This window comes from Carassius gibelio, chromosome B3, assembly GCF_023724105.1.
Source record: "Carassius gibelio isolate Cgi1373 ecotype wild population from Czech Republic chromosome B3, carGib1.2-hapl.c, whole genome shotgun sequence".
Taxonomy (NCBI): Eukaryota; Metazoa; Chordata; class Actinopteri; order Cypriniformes; family Cyprinidae; genus Carassius; species Carassius gibelio.
The window spans coordinates 14,621,426-14,649,415 of record NC_068398.1 but is presented as its reverse complement, the minus strand read 5'-3'; the positions used below and the strand labels follow the sequence as shown (position 1 = coordinate 14,649,415).

Below are 27,990 nucleotides of genomic sequence, written 5' to 3'. Positions count from 1 at the left end.
TTAAATGCAGTTCATTCCTGTTATGCAAAAGCTGAATTATCAGCATCATTGCTCCAGTCTTCAGGGTCACATGATCTTCAGAAATCATTCTAATATGCTGATTTGCTGCACAATAATAATTTCTTATCATTATCAAGATTGCAAAACAGTAGCGAAAAATTGCGATACACTTTTTCCAGGATTTCTGGATGAATATTAAGTTCAAAAGACCAGCATTGATTTGAAATAAAATTTTTGTGAGTCTTTACTGTGACTTTTTAATCAATTTAATGCATCCTTGCTGAATAAAAGCATTAATTTCTTAATACTGTTAATGTCTTTCAGATTCCAAAGTTTTGAACAGTGTAAACATCAGTAGCAAAAACTGGTCCTACATTTTGATTTAAAGATCTGAAATGGCATCAATATCCATCTGAACTAATAATCTAGGCGTTTGCACGAGGAGGAAGATGTTGAGCAAGAAAAACCCTGGATGAAAAAAAAACATTACAGTGGTTTGTTGGCCTTCTTCTGATGACCTCACGGGGAACATCATTGGAAATCCCAGCAAAAACCAACGAATATTTTGACTGATTTCACGAACAATGTTTAAAGTTCGGTTTGTTTTATTGAACTGAAAACTAACAGGTGTTCATATGATTCACTCTTTATGCCGTTCAAAAAAAAGTCCAACAGGCATCCTGAAAACTCACCAGAAAATCAGTTTAGGTCCTGTTACAAAATACGTAGAAAAAAAAACAGCGAGGGCTAACAGTTAAGACACAGAAGCCTGGATTATTTTTTTTTTAGTAGTTCGAATGTGGGGCTTTGTACCATGGTGCCCTCAAAGAGGTCTGAAGAAGCGATGCGGTGGTCCATAGTGCATAGGCATATTGAAGTCAAAGTTCAGGTTACGTGGGTTGTAGTTTACTGGGGGGAGGTTGGGCAAGGGGGGCACGTAGGGGGCTGGAATGGGCTGAAGGAAAACACGCTGCGGCCCGGGCAGCATGACCTGGGGGATGAGCAGTGGGGCACGCACGGCCTGAGGAGCAGCGTTAGGGGCCTGCGGTGTCACCCGTGGGCGCTTCGCTGGGATGGGCTCAGGGGGAGGTCCCACTCTCTTCCCTGTGCTTTCTGAGGGAGACATTACAAAATATCATTAGAAACCACTGGGGTTTAGCTGGCAGACTCAAAGATGTCCAGCTGAGGAACACTGACCTGACTGACTGATCTTCTTATTTAGCTCCGCTTCCCCTTCTTTCTGAATCTCCTGAATGATTCGCTCGTCGTCTTGCTGTGGATTGAAAAAAGACAGAAAGTGAAAGGTGGGAGAAGTAGAGAAAACAAAAAAGCCTTTCAAAAATGGCACGGCAATTAGGCTCTCCGGTTACTGTTCAATCATGTGAAAAGACCAGCAAACCCCGCCAGAAACAATCTGATGCCCATGTCCACGTCACACCACAGCCTGGACCAAAATGGGACATCAGATGAACTTGGGAGGAGTCCACTTCATCAGTCAAACACAAAACAGCTCAAGTTCATCAGTCTGCCTGGTGCGCGGTGCCAGGTGATTAGGCACGGCTGTGAATGGAGGGGTAATTGAAGCCCCCGGGCTGCCAGCGGGACGGCACCCTGACTGCGCTCTTCACACAGTAACACCATTCAAATGCCTTAATCGCATAATTAGTGGAACTCCTGGATCAACCGGAAAGGGATTTCTCACTCATGCTCACTGTATAGGGATAGTTTCCCCCAAAATGACAGTTCCATCACCATGTACTCATCCTCAAGTTGAGCCAAACCCAAAATGCTATTGTTGCCACATACCAACAAAAGGAAGAGAGCAAGCAGAATGTCCATTGATGGTGAAATCAGGGACAAACACTAGCTCTTCAGTTACACACCGGTCGTGGTACATATGAAGTCTGAACCAAAGAAATTCTATTTCTCTTTTTATATGGTGTGGAGTAGAGCTGTGCAATTTTTTTTTCAAGCATAACTTGTGATGTATGAAAACAAAATAATTGAGATATTGGGCCACATTCCATTCCACAATGATGCTTTTGTGTTGTAAATCCAGTGTAGTGCTTTCCTTCACAGCGGGCTGCTTTCACCCAAATATATTATTTATAGAATAATGGAATACAAATAAATATATATATTTTTTTTTTTTTCAGCCAAATTATATTTCAAATCCACTATTAAAAGGTTTATTTTAAAAAGTATATAAATGATTGATGTTTCCATATCAAAAAATAATTATTACTATTTGTCAAACAAGCAGCATCAATGCGTAATGCATAAATTACCAACATGATTTAGAGTTTAAATCTAGGGTGTAAAAAAAGAAGAACATTCTGCTAGATAACTTTTAAAATTAATAAAAAGAATAAGTTAAATGAGAATAAGTACCGTATTTTCCGGACTATAAGTCGCACTTTTTCATAATTTGTCTTGTCCTGCGACTTATACTCAGGTGCGACTTATTTATCAAAATTAATTTGACATGAACCAAGAGAAATGAACCAAGAGAAATGAATCAAGAGAAAAAATTACCGTCTCCAGCCGCAAGAGGCCCCTCTATTCTCCTCTGTGCTCCTGTAGTCTACACTGAGCAGCATAGAGCGCCCTCTCGCGGCTGTAGACGGTAATGTTTTCTCTTGGTTCTTGGTTCTAAATAAATGCAACTTATAGTCCAGTGCGACTCATATATATGTTTTTTTCCTCATGACGTATTTTTGGACTGATGCGACTTGTACTCAGGTGCGACTTATAGTCCGAAAAATATGGTAGATGATTTTCACCATTAAAATCTTAATAAAATATTTGTGTATTTTACCCATCTACTAAGAAGGTATTTATAACAACCTTTTATGATTAATAAATGGAACAATAACCAGCATGATGTGAATAATGAATGAGCACTTTGTGCTTTAGTCATGGCCTGCTGAGTGCTATGTCTTTATCGCTCAGTTTGCGATTATATAATATGTGGCTAATGCATGACAGTTGACTGCGGTAGCAGCAGTATTCCTGCAGAGGAGAGCTCTCAGCACTCCTAACCCATCAACACGCATGAGAAGCAGCATGCTCCACTCGTGTTATACTCATGAAGAGTCCTGTACACAAAACCAACACAACTCCATATCATACCTGGTGTTCATCCTAAAACTGAATAGCTCTTATTACAAAAAATCTATCAATGCAACACAGGTTAGAGATGATAATGTATTACAATTTATTCTCTTGAAAAACAATGCTATTCAAATGTAAATGCTTTTGTCTGTTAATTATAAAACAAAGCAAACATTTAAAAAGTAATACTTTTTTTTATTTAAAATAAAAGCAAGAATGCAAATGCAAATCATGTAATTAAGTCAATTAACCGTTCCAGACACATTCCAAAATGAGGGTCAAAAAGTACATCATGTAAAAGGAGTGTTTAACGGAGCACAAATAAGCTCAGGCTAGTGGACAAAAGTATGGAGCATGTTTTACACCAAACCTGGAGAGCTAGAAAGTAAAGGTGTCTGCTGCTTTTTAAGCTTTGAGCATGAAAGCAGTCTCTCTCAAAACAAAAGAAGAGTAGTGTGTCATGGTTTACCGTGGGGTCCGTCCACAGCGAGCACTTCTTGCACTGTCGACAGGGGGCGCCGGGTGAGCGAGCGTGCTGGCAGAAGTGGTTGTAGCCGTTAATAGGCTCACGGCAGAGGTAGCACATGAAGGCGCCGCAGCGGCACGACATCCGGTTGCAGCCCTCCGACTTTACCAGACCTGCGGCACACTTGTGGCACTTCCTGACACGGGCAGCGGTCATCTTTTCCTCACTGGCCATGAAACAAATGACACTTGAGTTCAGTTTACATGCAAGCACTGTGATCTACCTACCGAGACAGTATTTTAAATATAACAACGTTATAGAGACAGAGCGACGAGCATCATAATCTGAAAACAATCCAGTGCTGTCCATTAAAGGGGGGTACAATGGTGTTTCATGTATTCAGAGTTGCTTACAGTGTTAAAGAGATGCGTTCTCATGCTAAACATGGCCAAAGTTTTAAAAAAATAATTTAGAAGAATGACTGAGAATTTCTGTGCCGAAAATCTTACTTCCGGGTTGGTACAAGTTTCGACAGTTTTTTTTTCGATCGTGGATCTAATGACGTAGATGATAATGGAACTCCTTCTATGAGCATTTCTCCCTGAAAAGCGCGCCTGCGCACAAGAACTAGGTTTTTATAAGCTGTCGACTCAAAACATTTGCATTTAAGGACACAAAAGTAGAGCGCAACATGTCGTGTTACTGTAAGAACTACACCCACTAGAGGGAAACGTAAGCGGCGACAGGAAACATTCTTTGTTTGTAACATGTCAAAAGATTATTTCACCACCCAATGTAAATCTGAGAGGAGATGTATTAAGAAACTCAATTGTATTGCTCTATGTCAGTGTCCCTTTTCCTAACCTTCCTTTGGTTTGATAAATGATCCAAATGAACGCCCCAACGTGAAATACACCGGCATCTGCTACTATTTGTGTCCTTAAACTCTATTTTAATTTTTTGGGGTCAACAGCTTATAAAAACACAGTTCTGGGGTTTTAAAGCTCGATTGCTGTACACCTCGTCACACAGCAGCTTTCAGACATTGTTCTGTTTTTTGTTGTAAGTCAGAAATGACAAGGAGGCAGCTTCCTGCAATACAAAGTCAATGGAGAGCGTTGGATTGTTTTCAGATTATGATGTGTGTCGCTCTGTCTCTATAATGTTGTTTTTAATGTACTGTCAGCATTCAGAAAATATGTCATTTATGCCATTTACGACTTAATTCTTAAACTAATTCTGTATTTAACATATAGAAATCATACTGGTATTGAACCATTATCTTGCTGTATCATATAAATGTGAAAACACAAACTGCCTTTGTGACACCATACTTAACTCAATCGCCCAGTCAGGGACACTTTCCTGTCTCTATAAATGTTGGAAACAGAAAAGGTTCGGGGTAAACAGGATGCACAGTCTTTGATTCGTGTGTATGACAGGAAGGAAGCCCGGTGACCACATCCTGTCCAGTCCAGATACTGAGCAGTAGTGATAGGCTCCTTTCACACTGCATCAGTTTACACAGACACCCACGCTCCAGTTCACTTCCTCATGAAGGCCCGCTGCACACAGGGGCAGCTCTGGATGATGGGTATTTGCAAACATAACACTCAAGGGAATCCATCAAATACAGCGAGTGTTTACCCTGCCATGAGAAAGGCCTGGGGAAACAGCTGACTCAGCATCAGGGATGCTAATGATCTCCCAGGTGGTTCGCTACACTATCGAGTACCCTCAATAGTGCACGGATGAATTATTAACAAGCTAAGAGTTTTCAGTCAGGCACTTACAAGGCCACCCGCAGCCGGATCTCGTCCCTCTCCAGCACCTGCTCACAGGTCTTTCCTGCATGCTCCTTCCACACCACATGGCACTTCCTGCAACTCTCCTGAGGAAGGGGACACAAATAAGCATCTGTGTTATTGATCACAATTGAAAAGCACAGGGGAAAGAGAACACCTGCACTACATTTCATACATCCAGTAGAAAAAAAGGGTCACATTTCTGTTGCTCAGTCACTTGTTTATACAAATCTGATTCCAAATAAGTTAGGACACTGTACAAAATGTGAGTAAAAAAAGGAACAGAATAATTTACAAATCTTAAACTTATATTTTATTCAAAATAGAACATACATAACGTATCAAATGTTGAAAGTGAGACATTTTGAAATGTCATGCCAAATAATGGCTCATTTTGGATTTCATGAGAGCTATACATTCCAAAAAAGTTGGGACAGGTAGCAATAAGAGGCCAGAAAAGTTAAACGTACATATGAGGAACAGCTGGAGAACCAATTTGCAATTTATTAGGTCAGTTGGCAACATGACTTGTAGTGTTAATTTCGTCACCTATTTTTAATTTAGTCTTAGTCTTGTGCCAAATGTCCTTGTTAGTTTTAGTCATATTTAGTCATTCACATATCTTATTTTGTTAGACAAGTTTTAGTCGACTAAAAGTCTCATCATTTTAGTCTAGTTTTAGTCAAAAGAAAACTCAAGGTATCTTAGTCAAGTTTTAGTCGACTAAAAGTCTTTTAATTTTGGTCTAGTTTTAGTCGAAAATTTTTAGCCTTTCACAAATCATAATTACCTGACAAAATGCACTTGTTGAATGATTTTTGTTGAATGCAAATGTTAAACGTGTCTGGTTTTCAATTTCTGATTTCACAAATGATTAACCTGATCAAATTATTTTACTTTATTGATACTGCTTTTAATCTTAATGCAAAGACTGCAATAAGCTGTCATGTACAATAAAAGAGCCTGCACAGCGACAGGAAATATAAATTAACACAAAAGCTTGCCTAGATGGTGGAATTTATTAGATTTTTTTTTTGACCGCTGCTAACTATAACATACAACGAGTCTCTTACTTCGACCTAGCAGGTCGTTGTCGCTCGTCATTCGTGTTTGCTTCGGGTGTTGTGTGTTCAGCAGTTTCGGAGTGCGCGAAACTGCTTTTTGAACAACAGCGCGAAGCCGCGAACTCATTCTGAATATTTTAAAGCTGTAACAGCTGATGAAAAACCAGAGATGATAGTAGATGAAAATGAAGAGAGATTTTATCTTATTTTTTATTTTATCTCGTCTTTTTTCGGCAACAATAATGCATGTTAATTTAGTCTAAGTCAGCGTTTTTGGACAGTGGTGCAGTCTTGTCATCGTCTCGTCTTAATCGTGAAAAAAAAGGTCGTTGACGAACATATTTCGTCTCGTGTTGTCTGACGAAATTAACATTAACTTGCATGTAAGCCTCTCAGAGTGGCAATGTCTCTCAGAAGTCAAGATGGGCAGAGGATCACCAATTCCCTGAATGCTACGCTGAAAAATAGTGGAGCAATATTAGAAAGGACCTTTTCAGAGATATATTGCAAAGAGTTTGAAGTTATCATCATCTACAGTACATAATATCATCCAAAGATTAAGAGAATCTGGAACAATCTCTGTGTGTTAGGGTCAAGATTAGAAAACCATACTGGATGCCCGCGATCTTCGGGCCCTTAGACGGCACTGCATAACATACAGCAGTGGTCCCCAACCTTTTTAGCGCCAAGGACCGGTTTAATGTCAGACAATATTTTCACGGACCGGGCTTTAAGGTGTGAGGGATAAATACAACAAAATAAAATGATACGACTGGCATAAAAACTGTGGTATATTGTAAATATAGTAATAAACATGAATCCACTGTGTATTCTTATGCAACTTTATTAGCAGCGTCCTCATAACATCACACCAAAAACATAACATGAATAACATCCTCTCGCTCACTGACTCAGTGACGTTTAAACATGCCTTAAAAATATAAGATACTGTAAAAATCCACTGCAAAATCCACCACACAATCCAGGCAGGGTTGTGCCAGTGTTGTTTTGTGTCGAAAATGTAAAAAAAAATATATAATGAGCGAGTACATCATGAATCTATTTTCCCAAACTGTGTTTTTGTCTTTTCCTGAATCACTATGGTACCCTTATAATAAGTGTTTATATTCGGATTATTTTAGTCTGGTTATGCTCGGCAACGCTGCAGAGTAGCACAGTTCCTGCTTGACTCGCCATAGATGTAAACAGAGAGAAGTAGCTCCGGCTACAATGTTCTTCGCTAGACGCGAGCGCCAAAAGTTACCGACTGCAGCTTTAATGTAAGTTATTTATTCTTTCTTGTGCGGCCCGGTACCAAATGACACTCGGACCGGTACCGGTCCGCAGCCCAGGGGTTGGGGACCGCTGACATACAGGAATGCTACTGTAATGGAAATCACAACATGGGCTCAGAAATACTTCCAGAAAACATTGTCGGTGAACACAATCCACCGAGCCATTCGCCGTTGCTGGCTAAAACTCTATAGGTAAAAAAGAAGCCACATCTAAAGATGATCCATGCGTTTTCTCTCGGCCAAGGCTCATTTAAAATGGACTGTGGCAAAGTGGAAAACTGTTCTGTGGTCAGACCAATCAAAATTTGAAGTTCTTTTTGGAAAACTGAGACACCATGTCATCTGGACTAAAGAGGACAAGGACGACCCAAGTTGTTATCAGCTCTCAGTTCAGAAGCTTGCATCTCTGATAGTATTGGGGTTGCATGAGTGTGTGTGGCATGGGCAGATTACACATCTAGAAATGCACCATCAATGCTGAAAGGTATATCCAAGTTCTAGAACAACTTATGCTCCCATCCAGACATCATCTCTTTCAGGGAAGACCTTGCATTTTCCAACATGACAATGCCAGACCACATACAGCATCAATAAAAACAACATGGCTGCATAGAAGGATCCAGGTACTGAAATGGCCAGCCTGCAGTCCAGATCTTTCACCCAGAGAAAACATTTGGCGAATCACAAAGAAGAAGCGACAAAGAAGACCTAAGACAGTTGAGCAACTAGAAGCCTGTATTAGACAAGAATGGGACAACATTCCTATTCCTAATCTTGATCAACTTGTCTCCTCAGTCCCCAGACGTTTGCAGACTGTTATAAAAAGAAGACGGGATGCCACACAGTGGTAAACATGGCCTTGTATCAAACTTTTTTGAGATGTGTTGATGCCATGAAATTTAAAATCAACTTATTCCCCCTTAAAATTATACATTTTCTCAGTTTAAACTTAGATATGTCATCTGTTACTGAAATTTGAAATATTGAAATTTGAAACTTCCACATCATTGCATTCAATACACAATTTGTACAGTGTCCCAACTTTTTTGGAATCAGGTTTGTACATACGGATGGAGTCGGTGTTCCCAGCATTGTTTCAGAGGTGCATATTGCTTCCTTCCCCATGCATAACGCTCTATGACCCTTCTGGAATTAATCCCAATGTAGATATTGGCAACCAACCAGTATTATTGTACAAAACATAACCGCACATACAACAACCAGAAAATATAAATATGAAACGCAGCAGTGCTGGCATATCAGCTGGTGTAAGAATATACTGAAGTGAATGTGTGTCTTCCTCTGTGTCGTATGATGCTATATTTTATGTGTTAGAGTGTACTAGGTGGTTTGCAGCAATGCTATGTGGTTATCAAGGTGTTTTTAGTGTTGCTATTCTTAATTCTTGAATGCACTTGCAGTTTGCATGGACCGTTATTAGCTTGGCACAAAAGACAGCGCTGCATGAGCTCAGAACAAATGTGTTAATGCTTGCTGATTGGTCTCGATCACAAGGCTACTAAACATTGCTGCAAAACAGAGTAAAAAGCATTACAGTTTGGCACAGAGGTCTCAGACACACAAACCACAAATGTCACCCTGATTTGAACTAGTTTAAAGCCAGATGACGTTCTCTACACTTACACTGAAATAACTAAATGCCATGGTGGCATTTTAGATAGAACAGAAATCATATTTATAAATATATGTTTGTGTGTGTGTGTGTGTTGCAATATTAGAAATTGCTAAATTAAGGTGGGTCAGTAAGGTCATATAAAACAGGTAGGAAAAAGACATGGGCTTACTGCAAAAAAAATATTGAAATAACTGAATAATTAAATAATACAGTACTACAGTGATTTGAAAAAAAAAAAATTATATACAAACCTACATATCTATAATAAATTTCAACTGTATAAACTTGGTGTTTATACATGAAACTATATAGCTGTTTTTACATTTTTAGACAAGAGTACATCGCAAAAGGATGATCATATCTGGGGCATCTAGTACTTAAGGCCACTTCCAATTCGATATTTGGTCCCTTGATAGGAGGCACTTCCCTCTTTTAATTCAATTCTATGTGATTGTTTTTGTCCATTTTATGTCCATGAAGTGAAAATAGTTTCCTTTACAAACAGCAGGATTTGAATAATTAATCATAAGCCTAGAATAAACAAGTGTTACATGCATATAAGTCTAATAAGTTAGAGGTTTAATAAGTATTATAGGTTAGAAGTTTATTCACATGCCTAAATGCAATGCTATGCAAGAATGACAAATAGCTTGCCTTGCCTTGTGAGAAATCGTGGCCTAGTGGTCAGAGAGTTTGATTCCTAACCCTAGGGTTGTGGGTTCGACTGAGGTGTCCTTGAGCAACGCACCGAACTGCTCCCCTGGCGCCGAAGAATAAATGGTGTGTGTTCATGGTATGTGTGTGTGTGTTCACAGTTTGTGTGTGTGTGTGTGCACTTTGGACGGGTTAAATGCAGAGCACGAATTCTAAATATGGGTCACCATACTTGGCTGTGTGTCACATCACAAACAAACAATATTTATAAAGAAATGACCAGGGCCCAGAATCTGACAGCAAAAGGCTACAGAACTGTTCATTAGAATTACAAATAACAATAAACTAATCTAATCTAAACTGTCTGACATGGCTGTTTGCTTTTATAAAATAGCATATAAAAAGCAGTTAGCGCAGACTGAGGGTGAACAGCCCTCCACTCTGGAAGTGATTCCTCATCTGTCTGGTTGCCTAGGAACAACATTTTCATCGGTTCCATTTTAGCCATGCCTGCCCACAATGCTTTGCCTTTCAGCTGACTGGAAAGGACATCCGAGTGCAACATGCAGCTAAAGCTCTACATTCAGCACATGAAGACCATGTAAACGCCTACGCATTTCACAGCCACACAGCTGGCTAGTAAATTAGGATGTGTTTGACACGTCTACATCTGCTAGAGTCTGTTAAAGACTGCTGCCAAGTAGAATATTTCCAAAATAGCCAAGCTGCATGTATTTTTAAAATAAATATTAGCCATTTCTTCCAGCGATGGAGAAGCAGCACATGTCTTTCTCTAATCCTGTAACCCATTGTTGCCTGCTATAAGTCCCCAAGGTAAATACCATTAGCATAAATAATTAAAGATGAAGCTGAATATTAATGACAGTGACAGATGATAAATGACAGCTTAGTGTGATGCAGAAGCCCTTAGAACAATTGCTCCTGCCCCTTGGTGTCAGGAAACGTACCTACATGATGAACTACACTAGCTAAGTGACTTCCACAGAAATAAACTTATGAAATACAGCCTCAGGTTGCATGTTTTAAAAAACATAAATCATTGTTCATCAGTATTGTTGTGTAAAAAGCTGTACCAGAAACTGAGGTGGAAATGGTGAATGATGCGCAAAGATCTGGCCAGACAATAGCCATGGGGCGTGAAGTGTGAAGCATGGAGACATTAGGAGGTGTGACCTACAGTCCCACAGTGATGTGCTGCCACCTAGTGGAGCACAACAGCAGGGCATGGGAAGGCCAACACCTTCAAATGAGGAGTCTTTGAAAAATATTTCATTTTACAGATATCATTCTCATATTTGAGACCGCTCATGGTCAGACTAGAAAACAACAATATCAAGATCCAAAAGTTTATTTAATAATCAATTATTTAAATCACATTTAATAATCATTTAATTTACTTACTAAAAACAAATTTCAAGCCAAAATAGTAGTGTACCAAAAAACGAAATACATTTTTTGTATCTGAAAAAAATTTAATCAAATAGTTAAAACTTGTTTATTTAATAACTAACACACACACACACAAAACAAGTGCCATATAAACATTTGATTTGAACATGGGTTATTTCAACTTTTTAATGATAAGCATGTTCCAACTTTCTTAAAATTCATTCTTAAAATATTAACGTTTATTCGGGTGGCGACAATAAAAACTTAATTTCATGACAGATTTATTAAAATATAATGAATATGCATTATAGTGACAATTTTTTAAATGAGTTATTTCTTCTAGCTAATTTCGTGTCTAATATAACTGTGTGCGCGTGTGTGTGGGTATATGTATATATATATATATATGTATATGTATATATATATATATATATATATATATATATATATATATATATATACACACACACACATACACACACACAGACATATAATATATTTATATATACACACATACATACATAACATCACATAATTTATTACAAACATATTTTAGGTATATTTTTACATCAAAAAGTAGGATTATGATTTGTTGATTTATTTTATATTTATATATTATGATTATAATTTTCAGATTATGAATTACTAACGGTTTAAGTGATTATATTTTATTATTTAAAAAAAAAAAATGTAAAAAGAGATTCTGAAAATTTGAAACATTAGAGGCTAAATTAACTTTTCTTGGGCTTAGATCACTGAATGGCGTGTTTTTATGTGCACAGATAAAAAAAAAAAAAAAAGAGTTAACAGGAAGTGACTGCGGCTCTCAGTTTAGGTGACTCTCACCATCAGGAGTGTGAACACACACTGGTGCCTCTGTTTATATACAGCACTAAAAATACAGCGGTGACATCACACTGACATCATCACTCCAAACATCACTTCCTGGTACAAAGTATACCTTGCAAGGCCAGGCTGACGCTTCCTGTTCAGCAGGGCGCACACTCTGGAAACGGGGTGGAGTCAGTCTCAGATTCACACAGGTCGCCCCTGTTTTGCAACAGTTCTTATCCGTGTTGGCAAACACTGCAGATTCCTTTAAAGCAAGTGTATGACTTTAAGAGCTTATGAGCAACCAAAGAAATTTACAACCCGCTTAACATGACTCTTTCTTGATCTCCATCTACTACAGAACTGAAAAAAAAAACGTTTTCTTGCCGAGAAAGACATAGCTACAGTGCCATGAATCACAGTGCTAAGAAAAGTGACTTTGCAGATGTCATTTTTCACTAAAATACTGTTTCACATGAGCCACAGGAACCTTCCAACCACACAGGATGCGTGTAGCGTTCGTCTGTACCTGCATAAGCGTCTGTTTTGTGTAATAAAGACAGAAAATGGTTGACGTCTAGCATAGTGATCAAAGTACCACAACAAACTGGAAAAACAGCTTATGTGACAAGAGGAAAACGGCTTTAACGGCAAGTCTTTATCTCAACAAAACATGCCCAAGGTGACAACTGTGGTCACGCCACATATTCTTCTAACATAAATCTGACTCACCAACACTAACAAGCCCTTCTTTCCTGTTAATCGCTGTGTGCAGACTTCTCATTTAAGCTGAAACCTTACAACCTGAAACCACAGCTAAAGGTAGTCACGCTAGTTTTATCTTGACTGAACATATTTTGGTGTAAATTTAGTCCATTCTGTTGGACTCCCGCTTTCATATCCTCCTCTGATGGAAAAGCCACCAGCATTCATTGATTTAATGTTTAGCATTAATGTTAAATTCCTTGACTAAACTTGGTCAGGACAATCTGTTAGTTTGCATTCAAATCTGCTACTCAAAAACTGTCTAACCCTAACCTGTGCGCTCAGTGATTATATTAAAACAGCATGAAAATAAGCATTTTACAGTCAATTCTAATAATCACAACAGCACTATCAAAAGAAGAAAAACAATATTATGATTTCTGTCTTGACACATCTCCACTGCATATGTGGCTAGTTCTCCAAAGTAAAGCGGCATACACTAGGACAAAGTGTGAACTGTTGCAACATCCGTTGAGGCCCTCTCTGTTGCTTCTCTCCTGAACAGCCGTGCCGCAGCAGGCCTTATAAGGCAGAAGAGGAGATTTGCGGAGCATCTGATTGGGGGGCTGCTTGTTCTGGAGAAGCACGGGCCTGAACGAGCCTCAGGGAGAGATCGACACACCCACAGCGCGTGCTAACACACACAAACATCCCTAAGCCCAGGCTTCATATCATAAAGCTAGAACAGAAAAGAGATTTGATGAAACACTCAAGATTTTAGGGTTTGGCTCTTGATAAGTGCTGGGAGGCAGGGCTGAACAAACACAGCTCCCTATAAAACTCATCAACAGAGGAGTATGAAGCATGTCTTAACCAGATCGGTTTGATAGAACGCATTCCAAACTAATACTTACTATATATACTACTGTACAACAAACGAATACCCGCAAGCAAAGATGCATTGAATCAAAACTGACATTTATAATGTTTAAAATATATCACGTTACCATATATATATACTGGACAGCACAACTGTTTTCAACAATGATTATGATAAGAAATGTTTCTTCAGCAGCAAATCAGCACACCAGAATGATTTCTGAAGTATCGTGTGACACTAAATCCTGGAGTAATGATGCTGAAAATTCAGTTTTGGCATAAAAAATGTGAAATTATATTAAAATGGAAAAGAGTTCTTTAAAATTATAATTATAAAAACTGTCATACTGTATTTTTGATCAACTCAGCCTTGGTGAGCAGAAGAAACTTGGCAACAAATTTGACCAAGCGCAAACATTTGAATAGTAGAGGATTTTGTATTATTTATATGAAAATTACTGTAAATATGGTACTACTGAAAAATCTTGGATTTGCATGCTGCTGCTGTCTATTAAGGCAATCTCAGAAACATCATGGCTTTCATGGAAAATATAAAGTGCAAACAAAAGCGCCCCAACTGAGCCAGAGAGTAGGGAATGCTGGCAGATCTGCGTGTGAAAACCTCAACTAACACATCCAATCACTGAGAGAAAACACAGCATTTTTGGAAATGTACAACCCTAAGGAAAATAAGAAAAAATCTGGGTCAAATATGAACTGTACCACATTTCAAATTTGAAGGATCTCGGTCCAGCCAATGAACGTCCTTGATCCACAACAAGGGCTGGGGCTACAGAGGCAGTGGAGAGGGGAAAGTGTGTCAGTTATACAACTTCACCGAGGGAAAAGAGTGAAGAGAAGGACAGAGGAGAGGATGTCTCCTAGCCACTGAGGACAGGAACTTGAGGGCACACATCACCACAGACAAATAGGACATCAGACAGGAAAAAGACAGGAAGGAAAAAAACTTGTGCTGTTAACAGGGGAACTGGGATTCCAGAGTTTTCCACAGCCGACTGGACAAATGTGGGCTAGACAGCTGCAAAAAATCTCCAAACACAATCAGAATTTTTTTTATTTTTATTTTTTTTAAATAGTAGAATATGGGGCCAGTTACATTATATGGAACTGTAACACAAACATTAGTCATATGTAAATGTTTTCAGGTGATTGGGCAAAAGATTTCTTGTAGTTTTTTTTATTCTTGATGTTTATGCCTTTATTATGATAGGATAGTCTGGAGCTCACAGCAAGTGAAGAGGAAGAGAGGACGTGGACTTAATTGGGAAAGGTCCTCGAACTCGGGACGCCTGTAGCACAACAGCTCTGTACGTCAGCACGCTTCCCACATTTTAATCGGCATCTACATTCACAATAGGGGTTGCGCACATACTAATCAACTAGTTGACTTCAGTGCTCTGCCATGACGCTTTAAGCTTGACGTTGATTAGTCGCTAGTCCTATAGAGGGCGCAACAGGACAAGAAATATTTGAAGAACTTCCACATTTACGCTCCGTTTCCAAACAGTTTAAATTACGAATAAATGTATACTCCGTAAGCTCCACAAGACGTGTGAATATATTGCTGGATGCTCCAAATTGCAATAGCTATGTACGCAGCGCTGTGTTATATGCCATAGCTGTCCACAAGGGGTTTTGCACAGCTCCAGACTTATTTGTTCATTAATGATGACATCAGCAACTACTCGACTTCGACTCGACTTTCATCACATAAAAGTCGACTTAAAAAAAAAAAAATCAGAAGTCGTTCAACCCCTATTTCACAATGGGTTTAAATCCACCACACAAACTTGCTACCTTTTCAAAAAGTACTACTATATTCCACTTAGGTACTAATATGTACACTTTAATTATAAGTACCTTTAGGGGTAAGTATATAAAGGTTTACCTTTTCGAAAAAGGATAGCTTTTGTACCTTTTTTTTTTTGAAAGCGAACCAATAAAAAGCTGCTTGGTTTGAAAGTGACTTCTGCCTCAGCTGTGATTCGTACACAAATGAAAAACTTTCACTGTAATATTGCTAATGTTAGTGCACCTTAAAAATAATAGTATTTCTCTTAATGATGAAAGTGATGTTAGACCATCTACTGAGAACAACAACAATGACATTTATTCATAGGGAAAACAGAAGTGTCTATTTTTACAGAACTGTAATGTACAGCCAAATGGAGTTCTGGAGAAAACGAGAAAAAAAAAGTAAAACGAGATATTTAAGATTATTCACCATTTCTAGATGATAAATTTTGGACACTGATGATGCATAAAACTTGCACATTTATAAATTATTTTACCTAGTAGTCTAGGACATTAATGTGTTTGTGATGGTTCATATACCAACCCTTTGAAACCTACGTCCTTTCAGTTACCAGCTCAGCGGTTTAACCACTAAGCCACAGCTCTGTAAGCATTTCACTAGAATTGACCATTTATCAGGTGGTTGCCATTTTATACAGATTATCTACCCAAGAAATTTGTTCCCTAGAAGCATGGCTTTGGAAAAGTCCTGATAATGCCGGCCAAGTCAAGCACTGCTGTGCACGAGAGCCCAGTTCTCCATCTCGATAGGAATGCCATGCTGAGAGCCAGAAAGAGGAAATGAAAGTGGGTCACATTATGAAATCAAACCACACAACCATTTTCAATTTCCCCCCGTCCAGTCCTGTGACTCCACCAGGAGGAAGACGGATAGGAGGAGAAAATGGAGGTCCTGCCTGATGGCACACTTAATCTTGCGACTGTGCCGAGAGGAAGGCCAAAGACGTGGCCGTTTGAGCGGCTTCCCGTCCTGCTGTGAGCTGCTGCAGAAGTGTGAGGCGGGGTTTAGCAGTGCAATCAGCAGCAGATGTGAGGCAGAATAAACCTTCTCTGGAGTCATAGAACAAGAGCGCCACCCAATGGACAACAGGTATATGACCGAAAACACAAAAGTACTGCTACAATCCTGATCGCAGGACATCATCTTCCCTTTCACATCGGTAAGACTTGCCCAGATAATAACCAACAAAGATATTTAAAGAATAAGTGCCAATAAACCAGTGAATGATTAATAATAAATAATGTATCGTTACATCTCTGGTATGTGCTAATTTTCAATAATTCAATTATCCATTATTCCACTTACACAAACCACTTATTTTTTATATATTTAAAGTTATCAACTTTATCAACAGTTTCTGTTAATAAAGTGTGCAAAAACGAGCTTCTTATAATTTCAGCAGAAATATTTTAGCCATCATGGGGGTCTTTGAATATCGTGTTGGACAGTGAATGGCCTTCAGGTCAACTCTAACCCCTAAACAAAAAGATTTACTAAATACTCAACTGTTTGCGAATATCTAGCAAACTTACAAGAAGCCTTTTCTCCTGAGACTATAAGACTCAGAGTGATGTGGGAAATGGTCTGCTTCAAAATGACAGGAACTCAAAAAATACTTTACATTAAATGACAATGAATGTATGTGTTATGTACACCCTCAGCTTTCATAATGTCTGAAAGGCACTTGAGATCACAGCCCTCCCACATGCGCTTATTACTTTAAAAGTGATAGAGAGTCAAACAGAGCTAGAGAGAGAGAAATGGAGGTTGACAGATGAATGGAAAGACAGGCCTGACACACTGCAGGCAGCTCTAGCATTCCTCTTAGGCCTGTTGAGAAAGCAGCTGTGAGTCTAGAGTCCTTGACATGTTCCCCCTGCCAGCTGAATCTACTAACACACAGACGGGCCGACAGTTCTCTGTGTCCTGGCACGGCCCGATACATTCCTCACAACCCAACACTGATAAGACTCAAGACAAAACATCAAATGTACTTGTAACCAGTGTTGGAGAAGCTACCATGGCATGAACCTTGTCCAGATACAAACTACCCTCTAAAATGTAAAACAAGAGATATTTAAGATTTCTAGAGGACAACTTTTGGACACTGATCATGCATAAAACATCACTCTAATATGCTGATTTGCTGCTCAAAATCTTTTATTATTATTATGATGATGATGAAGGCTGAAAACTACTTAACATTTTTGTGGAAACTATAATACGATTTATTTATTTTTTGACATTCTTTGATTAAAAAGTTCAAAAGAACAGCATTTTTTAAACTAAATCTTTTGTAATATAATTCATGTCTACACCGCTACTTTTGTAAAATGTTATGCATAAATACTATTTCCTTCCTAGTTTTAAAGGGTTAGTTCGCCCAAAAATGAAAATGATGTCATTAATAACTCACCCTTATGCTGTTTCAAACACGTAAGACCTCCTTTTATCTTCGGAACACAGTTTAAGATATTTTAGATTTAGTCCGAGAGCTCTCAGTCCCTCCATTGAAGCTGTGTATACAGTATACTGTTCATGTCCAGAAAGGTAAGAAAAACGTCATCAAAGTAGTCCATGTGACATCAGAGGGTCAGTTAGAATTTTTTGAAGCATCGAAAATACATTTTGGTCCAAAAATAGCAAAAACTATGACTTTATTCATCATTGTCTGTTCTTCCGTGTCTGTTGTGAGAGAGAGTTCAAATCAAAGCAGGATATCCGGTTCGCGAACGAATCATTCAGTTCACCAAATCGAACTGAATCTTTTTAAACGGTTCGCGTCTCTAATACGCATTAATCCACAAATGACTTAAGCTGTTAACTTTTTTTAATGTGGCTGACACTCCCTCTGAGTTCCAAAAAACCAATATCCCGGAGTAATTCATGTACTCAAACAGTACACTGACTGAACTGCTGTGATGAACACCGAGACGAGCCAGATAACGAACAATAGACTCGTTCACGAGTGAAGAACCGGTTGCATCGGTGTTCGGATCACCAGTAGTTCTTTCGGACAGTTCGATTCAATAAACCAGTTGAAGAAAACGGTTAACCGGTTCTTTTGCGCTCGACGTAATGGCGTCATTTGCGATGACTGCCCTTGATTCAAGCCTTCGGTTTACCCGCACCCATAACACTAGCACAGAATCAGTTCAGAATCAATCACCAAAAGAATCAGTTGAGTTCAGACGCTCTGTGTGTCGGTCTGCTTCACGCTGAATCACACATGCGCAGTATCATCAGCTCCTCAGTTCACGAATCGGACGCGTCTGACAGAAACGGTTCTTCACTCGTGAACGAGTCAGTCTATTGTTCGTTATCTGGCTCGGCTCGGTGTTCATCTTCAGTTCTCTCTTCACAGCAGTTCAGTCAATGTACTGTTTGAGTAAATGAATTACTCCGAGATATTGGTTTGTTTGAACTTAGAGGGAGTGTCAGCCACATTAAAAAAGTTAACAGCTTAATTAATTTGTGGATTAATGCGCATTAGAGACGCGAACCATTTAAAACGATTCAGTTCGATTTGGTGAACTGAATGAATCGTTCGCGAACCGGATATCCAGACTGCTTTGATTTGATCTCTCACATAGACACGGAAAAGAAGACAATGCTGAATAAAGTCGTCGTTTTTGCTATTTTTGGACCAAAATGTATTTTCGATGCTTCAAAAAATTCTAACTGTCCCTCTGATGTCACATGGACTACTTTGATGATGTTTTTCTTACCTTTCTGGACATGGACAGTATACCGTACACACAGCTTCAATGGAGGGACTGAGAGCTCTCGGACTAAATCTAAAATATCTTAAGGTCTTACATGTTTGGAACAGCATAAGGGTGAGTTATTAAAGACATAATTTTCATTTTTGGGCGAACTAACCCTTTAAAGCATTGTGTTGTAATATTTAACCAAATGGTTATGTTTTGCCTCACGCTTTAGCAGTGGAAGCTGGGGACCATTTTACATGACTTTACCATGACTTAAGATTTTAGTAAGTTTAGTGACTTTTCCAAAACACACACACAAAATCCCTAATACTTCCAGGTCTTCCATGACAAAAGGAAACCCTGGAACAATGCTGACCATTCTCAGGGTTGACACTTTTTTATGTTCCATGAAACTTAAATACAACTAGAACACACCCTGATTTATATTGCAAAGTCAAAACTTAGTGATAAACAGCAACATTAAGCATATTAATTTACTGTTAAACACTATTTACTAAACACAGACCAGTGAATAATTTTTCAGTTGTTATAAAATGAAGGTTATTACTGGAAAAGTTTATCATTTTACAAACAGCTAAGCTACTGTGACACTACTGAAAAATCCAGTTAAGCTAGGATCTCCTTTTAGCAGCCGCTTTTTCAGTGTGTTTTCCGAAACCTTGCTTCAAAAGAGAACAACAGGTTGTGAGTCGTGATTCATACCCCAAGGGTATAAGCCACATTCTCCGTGTTATCATTTCCAAAACATCATGAGGCAGTGATATCCCAGAATACTGATTCATCTAGTTCTGCTGAACTTCCCTGACCCTGGTTAAGCTCCGTTTAGGGTTCAGAGAGCTGAATATTTATAGCAGACAAGATGAATTGCTGTCTCTGCTCTTGCCCTGACTGATTCCAGCTAAGTAAACCCTGCCAATGAAAAAAATTCCATTAGTTTGACATACTCTAGCATGGTTCATTATGGGGCCTCAGACTGCAAACCACAGACTTTGCTCATCTTTTCCACGGGCCTATGGCGCCACCAAGTGACCAATGTGGGGCTCAGAAATATAGGTTGACAGAGGAAGAGAGAACTGATCCAGAACACCACAGGACTTTCATAAAGAGATCACTGCAACGATTGAATTCCACATACACACTAGTGTATCCAGGCACACGGACTAACCTTTCTGCAGCGTGGGTTTGGGCAACTGAACAGAGAAACGTCTTTATCCAACAGTGCTGGGAAGTTACAAAATGGACACCTTGAAAAGAAAGAGAGAAAAAAAATAGTGTTCTTAGGATTTATAATGATGGATCATTTTAATCTCGAGTTTGTATAATTAGAATTTTTAAATCTCGACGTGCGTGATTTCTCATTGAGCAGCATTAACTACACAGATCAGTTGTTCACTGACAAGCTTTGCAAAACATGACCGTGGTTTGGCGCAGCTTGCAAGTGAACAATGTTGCATGCGATTTATCATGCAGCCCTAAGTCATATAGCTGTCGATCGACACATGTAACTCACCTGACCAGTTCATCAGCACAGGTGGCTGCTACGGCTTCCTCTGCTTGTCTCTCGTAATATTTACACAGAATGTTTTCAGGTAAAACCTTCTCCAGCTCACTGGTAGGGAATGAACAGGTGCAGCTCCCATCCATACAACTCAACTCCGACTGCAAACACACACAAAGCACCTTTTTAATACCAAAGTACACTACAACTGCAAAACTTAACCAGTGCTTGCATTGAGAAGCTACACTACTGCTAAAAGTTTTGGGGTCATTAAGATGCCCTTTTTTCTTAAGTGATGCATTAAGTTGATCAAATGTGACAGTAAAGACAATCTTGGTGAGGATTTCTTTCAAAAACAATGACCGAGCACACACTTCTGAATGGTAGTGGATGTGTCTAAACACACTGTATGAATTCAACTCCATTAGACATAACATATTAAACACCAATGATGACAAACAGAGCTTTTCTGAGAACTTGTCGTATCCCACGTTTTGTGCAATAATCAAGGTGAATAAACAGTATTAGAATGTAAATGAAACTCAGATGGGAGACAAATTGGGAAGCACCTAAAAAGCACAGGGCAAAATGAAACCAAAACACACAGGAATTTTTAAAACACGAGAACAAGACATGAACACTGTGCACAATGCCTGAAAACACTGTGACTTAATAATGGTCATGAACGCACACACAGTTTCCTGTAATGCAATTAGTGAAGAGGCTAAACAGTCTGAACAGATGACTTACCCGTCCCGAGCCGAACACTGCCTCCTGGGCGTATTTCACCAGACACTCCTTGCAGAACAAATGGCCATCTGTACACTGGGTCATCTCCTCAAAGGCAAACTCCCCACAGCAGCAGCCACACTCAATCAACTGGCCGTCCTGAGAGCACAGGTCAAAAATGGCACATACTTTCAACATACAGTTCAGTATTATAATCTACAGCACATTACAAGGCAGAGTTTGGTCCCTCTTTTTCGGTTTTAGAGCTGGAAACACTACAGTTTTTTCTCATGATGTGGATTGACATGTCCTTTACAAGAGCATTTAAAGTACATAAACTGCCTCTTCACACCCACCTTCTGATACTGCTCCTCATTCACTTGCAAAGCCAACAGGAAATCTTCATGCTGAAAGTGGGAGAAAAACCCTATTTTATAATCATTTCAACAATTAACACCCCGTCAGCTCTATTCACCACAACCCGATTTCTTTGGGTTATTTCAGGAGGAACCATGAGAAATAAATAGAAGAAGTGTGCCATGTAAAGTACCTCAGCCATTTCCTTGGCTTTCTGCTCATAGAACTGCAGCTCTTTCACAAGCGACGGCTCCAGTGTACTCTCATTACCGCGGCTCCATCTGCGATTCTTCTCCAGAAAGTACATCTTTCTCTCCAGTTTAAAAGAAGCTGAGATGAACGAGATGCAGTGTGCATTTCACCGTTTACATGGTTTTATTTTGCGTTCAAAAAAAGAATCATATCATTCCTCTTTTAATGGTTTTGATTGCTTCCATTGTCCTCATTTATAAGTTGCTTTGTATTAAAGCATCTTAAATGACTAAATGTAATGTAAATAGCATACAAAAGATAAAGACATACACACCCTGCTCAAACTTGAAGTCTATGAATGCACGCTCATTTGGCTCCCTCCTTCTCTTCTTCTTCCCTGAGGGGTCAGTGGAGTTCTCTTGCCACTTCTTGAGGGCTTGGAATAAGGCCTTGAAAGGTTACCAAAGAGATTAATGCCACACAAATGACCAGTGGTCATACAATATGGGACTTCCAATTACATTTTACATGTAGTTCGTCACTTCTATTCTGCAAAAAGCATCTGCATCAAGATCTTCTACATCATCCTAACTTTTTCTTACATCTGCTACGATGACAATAAATTAATATCTAAATACCGTATTTTTTAGACTATAAGTCACACCTGAGTATAAGTCGCATCAGTCCAAAAATATGTCATGATGGGGAAAAAAAAGTCGCATTTATTTAGAACCAAGAACCAAGAGAAAACATTACCGTCTACAGCCGCGAGAGGGCGCTCTATGTTTTCAGTGTAGACTACAGGAGCACTGAGCTGCATAAAGCGCCCTCTGGTTCATTTCTCGTGGTTAATGTCAAATTAATTTTGATAAATAAGTCGCACCTGACTATAAGTCGCAGGACCAGCCATACTATGAAAAAAAGTGTGACTTATAGTCCGGAAAATACGGTATGTCTCTTTTAAGTATAATGTTAAAGTGACAATTAATCGTCATAATCGCAGTTACGTGACAATTAGACTCCAGCCAAAACGTCTAGAACAAGTGCGACAGCCCTAGTTGAAATCAAATCAATATTTAGATCATTCACAATGAAAACGGAGAATATTTCTCACCTTTCGGGTGATTGCATAGTGTCCTTTGAGGCAATTCAGGGCCCATTTGATATCCTGACAGCTCAACATTCGGAAGTCACCCATCAGCATGTCTGCAGCTTGAATGACAACCTCTGGGCCAACAGTCTTTAGTTTGAAGTAATCAAAATAATTTTCACTTTCCTGCGTAAAACAGTGAAAAGTAAGTAAATAACACCACATTAGATGCTTATATTTAATACAATCATACACCACCACACATAAACTATGCATCTGATGAAAATGTTGTGCAAACCTGTGTCTCAGAATCATTCGTCTCGAGGAGAACACTGCTTTGTGTCAAAACTGAGTTTGCTTTTTTCGGATAATCAGGGTTTTCCAACAACAGATTGCATATTCTGTGACAAAAAAAATTAAATAAGTCTCACTAAAAAATAAATCCCATGTAAACAAAAAACGTCTGATCAAGAAATGAGCAGGAAAAGGTTTGTGCTTACACATTTAAATCTTTCAGGTCACCTCTCTCGATCAATTCTGCTACATATGCGTCCTGCACATCGGGGAAAAGGTCCATCTGAAAAGGTCAAAATAAATCCCACCTTTAAAATACAATTTGCATACTCTGATCCTTTAAAGGGATAGTTTACCCAAAAATTGTAATTCTATCATTAATAACTCACCCTCTTGTCGTTCCAAACCTGTAAGACCTACGTTCATCTTCAGAACACAATTTAAGATATCTTTGATGAAATCCAAGAGCTTTCTGTGAAGTATTGTTGAAAAAAAGTTATCTTCGTTTACTTTCAAAACAAAAAAGTATTTTCATAGCTTTGCAAAAGTGAAGTTGAGCCACTGATGTCATTGTTACATTATTTGGACCTGGGAACATTACATTTGCATTGCTGTCTATGGGAGGATCTGAGAGCTCTTGGATTTCATCAAAAACATCAGAATTTGTGTTCTGAAGATGAACAAAGGTCTTACCGGTTTGGAACGACATGAAGGTGAGTAATTAATGACAGAATGAACTAACCCTTTAACATAAAGAGCTAAAAAAAGACTCACCACCCCCTTCACCAGTATATCAAGGGCCGTCCGGTCAGGGGTCTGCTGTATGACGGGTTCTCTGGGAGCTGAAGGTCCAGGTCTCTCATTGTCAGCCGGTGCAGGGAAACGTGCAGGAGAGAGGGGGGCCGCCGGCTGCTCGTCTCGTCTGACCTCTACTAGCACAGTCTCCTGTGGTGTCCGAGGCCTTTTAGTGGTCCTTTCAGTTCTCGGCCAGACAACCACTTTAATTTTGTTTCCCAAGTCTGCCTGACCTGATTCAGTGGTGGGTGGAGCTGAGAAAAGAGAATTGGCCTGATTCACTGAGTGTGCACTGGATGAAGGGTCCTTAGGAAGGGGCAGTTTGTCCTTAACAGGCATTGGAGGTCTGTGCAAGGCATTTTCTCTAGACGTCGAGGGTACAGCATTCTGGTCCGTGGTTAAGACACCTATGGCTTGGTTTCCTAATGTAGGATGTGCGGTGACTACAGAAGGATGATGAGCGTGTGCGCTGGTAGGATGTCCGTTGGATCCAGATGCCTGGCTTGGGAAGGTGCTCGCACCCCACTTGGCAGCAGGTCTGATCAGCTCACGATGAGGGGAGGGCTGTGCCGGATGGAAAGAGAGTGTATGTTTAATACTCTCAGATTTCATTAAAAATATCTTAATTTGTGTTCTGAAGATGAACAAATGTCTTACAGGTTTTGAAACCGATGAGGGCAAGTAATTAATGACTGAATTTTCATTTTTGTGTGAACTATCCCTTTAAGACGTGTAGCGGGACACCAGAGTGCCTGTGTGGACCAATCATAGAACTGTGAAGGCATCCTCAACTTACGTCCTTCACAGAAAGTGTTTTTTATTACTATAGTATTTAGTGATTTCTTTAGGATATTTCCACTGACAAGCAGGCATCATATTGTTTGTTATCACAGAAATTGCTTGCATGTCCCCATTGAACAATCATTTTGTGTAAAAAGAACAAAAAAATAAAATTATATAGAATATATAAAATATATATAGTTTCTCTTTAGGAAACTATATATTATTTAAGCCCATGCCATCCATTGACATTTATTAAGTAAGTTTCATTCAAATAATTCAAATTAAAAAGTAATGTTCCAAGTTTCACATTCATTAATTTAGCAGACATTTTTATCCAAAGTGATTTACAAATGAGGAAAACTAATTATCATTTGTTAATTTATTTACCGATTTGGCAAGCTGTTGATTTAGCCCCGCCCACAGATTTGTGCATATGGTAGGTTAAATGATAAGAGCGGCAAATGCAGGTTTACACAGAAAACTAATTATAAACTTTTTTCAATTTGATTAAGCTCCAGACAGCATCAGTCAGAATTTAGTCCATTGTTCACTTTATTTTACTGCAGATTTGTTTACAAACAAAGCACAAAACGCAGGATTTTCATGAAGATTTAAACTGAAAGACGATGCTGTGCTGACTATATGGGATTCGACAGTAACGTCACAACACAAGTGTGAGTAACAGTTTTTATTACATGATCACGATTGCTTTGATTGTTAGTACAGATCTCTTGATATGTACGGAGTATTTATGTGTTTTTTAATCTAATCTGCAATGTAAAATTCCAGGACACTTAAATTAGTGAGCGAGTTAGAGAGTAGGCGAAACGCAGTATGTGTATGTCTAAGTGCATTGGTTTATGGCTGTGAGGAGGTGAAGTTCTTGCAGAAGAGGTGTGTCTTTTTCAGTAGTTTTTTTTTTTCTTTTTTTTGAAGATATCTCACAAAATTCTAATCAAATTCTAATCAAATTCAAACCAGATAGGAATAACAACTGTGCAAAGTACAAAAGCCAAATGCAGATACAGATTTTTGCTCAACTATCAGTCAATATTATTAATCTGTTACCTATATATATAAGGTTATAAAGCAATATCACCAGGTCCCTGCTGACTCCACTCACTAGTAAGCTATGTTATCATATTCATAAATTCTAGCTAAGAATGCAGGGAGAAGGAAAACCAAACAGGGACCCTGTGAATTGGAAAGCAGCTCCAGTTACCTCTAAGATGCGAACGTCCTCTTCTTCATCGTCCTTGACCACAACATGGACATTTGGTACGAATCTGACAGGTTCATCATCAGAATCCGACGATGAAGATATGGTTATGTAGGACGTCCTCGTCCTAGCTCTTTTAGCTACCAAAATAACACAATGAAAGTGTCATGATACCGAGAATACTACTACTACTTCCAATAAAGATGAACGTGACGGCAAAATAAAGGCTTGGTGACAGTACCCCGACTGCGATGGGTGTTGAAACTAGCCAGGTGGATGACATCATCATCACTGGACTCGTCCGCCATGATAAGACACACAGACTCCCTGAGCCGTCCACCTTCGCTCTCTCACACAAACACCCATGCACACACACAGGAACCTGAAATGGGACAAGCAGAACCGCACATTCATGACATGGTGTGTATTCATCATGCTTATGACATAAACACAGTCATTGTATCTTAATGATGCACTAATACTGGATATATCTGTGCGTGTGCACGTAAGATTTCATTTCCTATTTCACACGAAGTGATGTAGTTTCCAAACATGACTGACATTTTTAAAGCACGCAAGTAAGAGATTCAAAACAACATATTCATGACCCTTACTCAGTTTGAGATCATACACAGCACACACATAAAGAGAGTTAAGTGTGTTATGTGTATCTATGATGATTCAGATCAACGCGCCTGTGACACTGCTGTCTAAATAGTCTGCTCACTAGGGTTTGAAACACAGCCTGTTAATTCCAGCAGATTGGAAGAACAACACACTAACGTTATGTGATCTCGCATAGAAGTGCTGAGAAACCCTGTTGATGTTATGAGCATTCGGTTTTCTTTGTCTTTTATAACACGTGGACACTGCCAGATCAGTAAAACGTACAGTAGGGTAAAAGAAACAAACAAATCTGTACTCGCTAAAGTCCCTAGCCTGGCTCAGCTACATTAGCTGTTTGGCGTTAACCGACCGCGCCAGCTGATATCACTTAAACAAGACAGATTTTCATCCTTAGGCGGGTGTTTCATCCCAACTTAATGGCGAGGACGAGCGAACTCTATTATGGCTACATCACACGAAGACTGTTTAATAAACTGCACGTACCTCTCAGTCACAATATCCAGCACATCGAAAGCGTTTGATCGCCGGATATCGAAACAAACGGCCAAAACAAGCCAGCGTGTGACGTCAGACGCACATGCGTTTTGCTGTAGGTGAAGCCGCGGAGGACCATGGGGGTTGTAGTTCTCTGTTGTCTGTTGTAAGATTTTGGATGTCCTCTAGGTGTCTCTGTTTTCCTTCTTACAGTTTTTACAACCACTGTGATGCCTTTTTTTTTTTTTTTTTACTTTAGATTAAAATCTCTTAACCGATGGTCATGTTTTTCAACACGCCAGACTTTTTTTCCCCAATTGCTTGGATACACATAAACATTAGAAAATTAGTTAAATGCAAGTAATTAAAAATTAACAAAGTATTTCCGTTCCAAAGTGCAATTCACAACTTTCGTCTAAGATTACTGTCTATTAATTTCATTACGATTAAATAACTGTTAGTTGAAGTAACTTAAGACGGCCTGACTTTTCAATTTTTCTTAATT

General features: G+C 39.1%; 1 protein-coding gene across 3 annotated transcripts; it reads right to left on the bottom strand.

The window, feature by feature from the left end:
• Positions 1-587: 587 nt before the first annotated feature.
• On the bottom strand, positions 588-27,652 carry rnf216 (ring finger protein 216). 3 transcript variants are annotated; one of them, XM_052551947.1, is made up of 17 exons: positions 27,495-27,652; positions 26,626-26,766; positions 26,388-26,524; positions 24,362-24,946; positions 23,794-23,870; positions 23,592-23,694; positions 23,318-23,479; positions 22,538-22,652; positions 22,205-22,341; positions 22,011-22,061; positions 21,676-21,813; positions 20,938-21,086; positions 20,593-20,671; positions 5,374-5,471; positions 3,584-3,806; positions 1,198-1,273; positions 588-1,113 (listed from the first exon to the last, which is right to left on the bottom strand). In XM_052551947.1, exons 2-17 carry the CDS (start codon positions 26,690-26,692, stop codon positions 824-826), a joined length of 2,487 nt encoding a protein of 828 aa, XP_052407907.1. In that variant the 5' UTR covers positions 26,693-26,766; positions 27,495-27,652; the 3' UTR covers positions 588-823. The 3 variants fall into 3 exon arrangements, with proteins under 3 accessions (XP_052407907.1, XP_052407908.1, XP_052407909.1); XM_052551948.1 differs by lacking the exon at positions 27,495-27,652 and adding an exon at positions 26,999-27,418; XM_052551949.1 differs by lacking the exon at positions 27,495-27,652 and adding an exon at positions 27,168-27,418.
• Between the last annotated feature and the right edge of the window lie 338 nt (positions 27,653-27,990).

Coding starts and splice junctions, on each gene's coding strand:
- rnf216 (XM_052551947.1), bottom strand. CDS start 26,692: ATGGCGGACGAGTCCAGTGATGATGATGTCATCCACCTGGCTAGTTTC. Junction 23,480..23,591: donor CGAATGATTCTGAGACACAG/GTTTGCACAACA, acceptor TGTTTTACGCAG/GAAAGTGAAAATTATTTTGA. Junction 21,087..21,675: donor CAGTGTTCGGCTCGGGACGG/GTAAGTCATCTG, acceptor GTGTGTTTGCAG/TCGGAGTTGAGTTGTATGGA.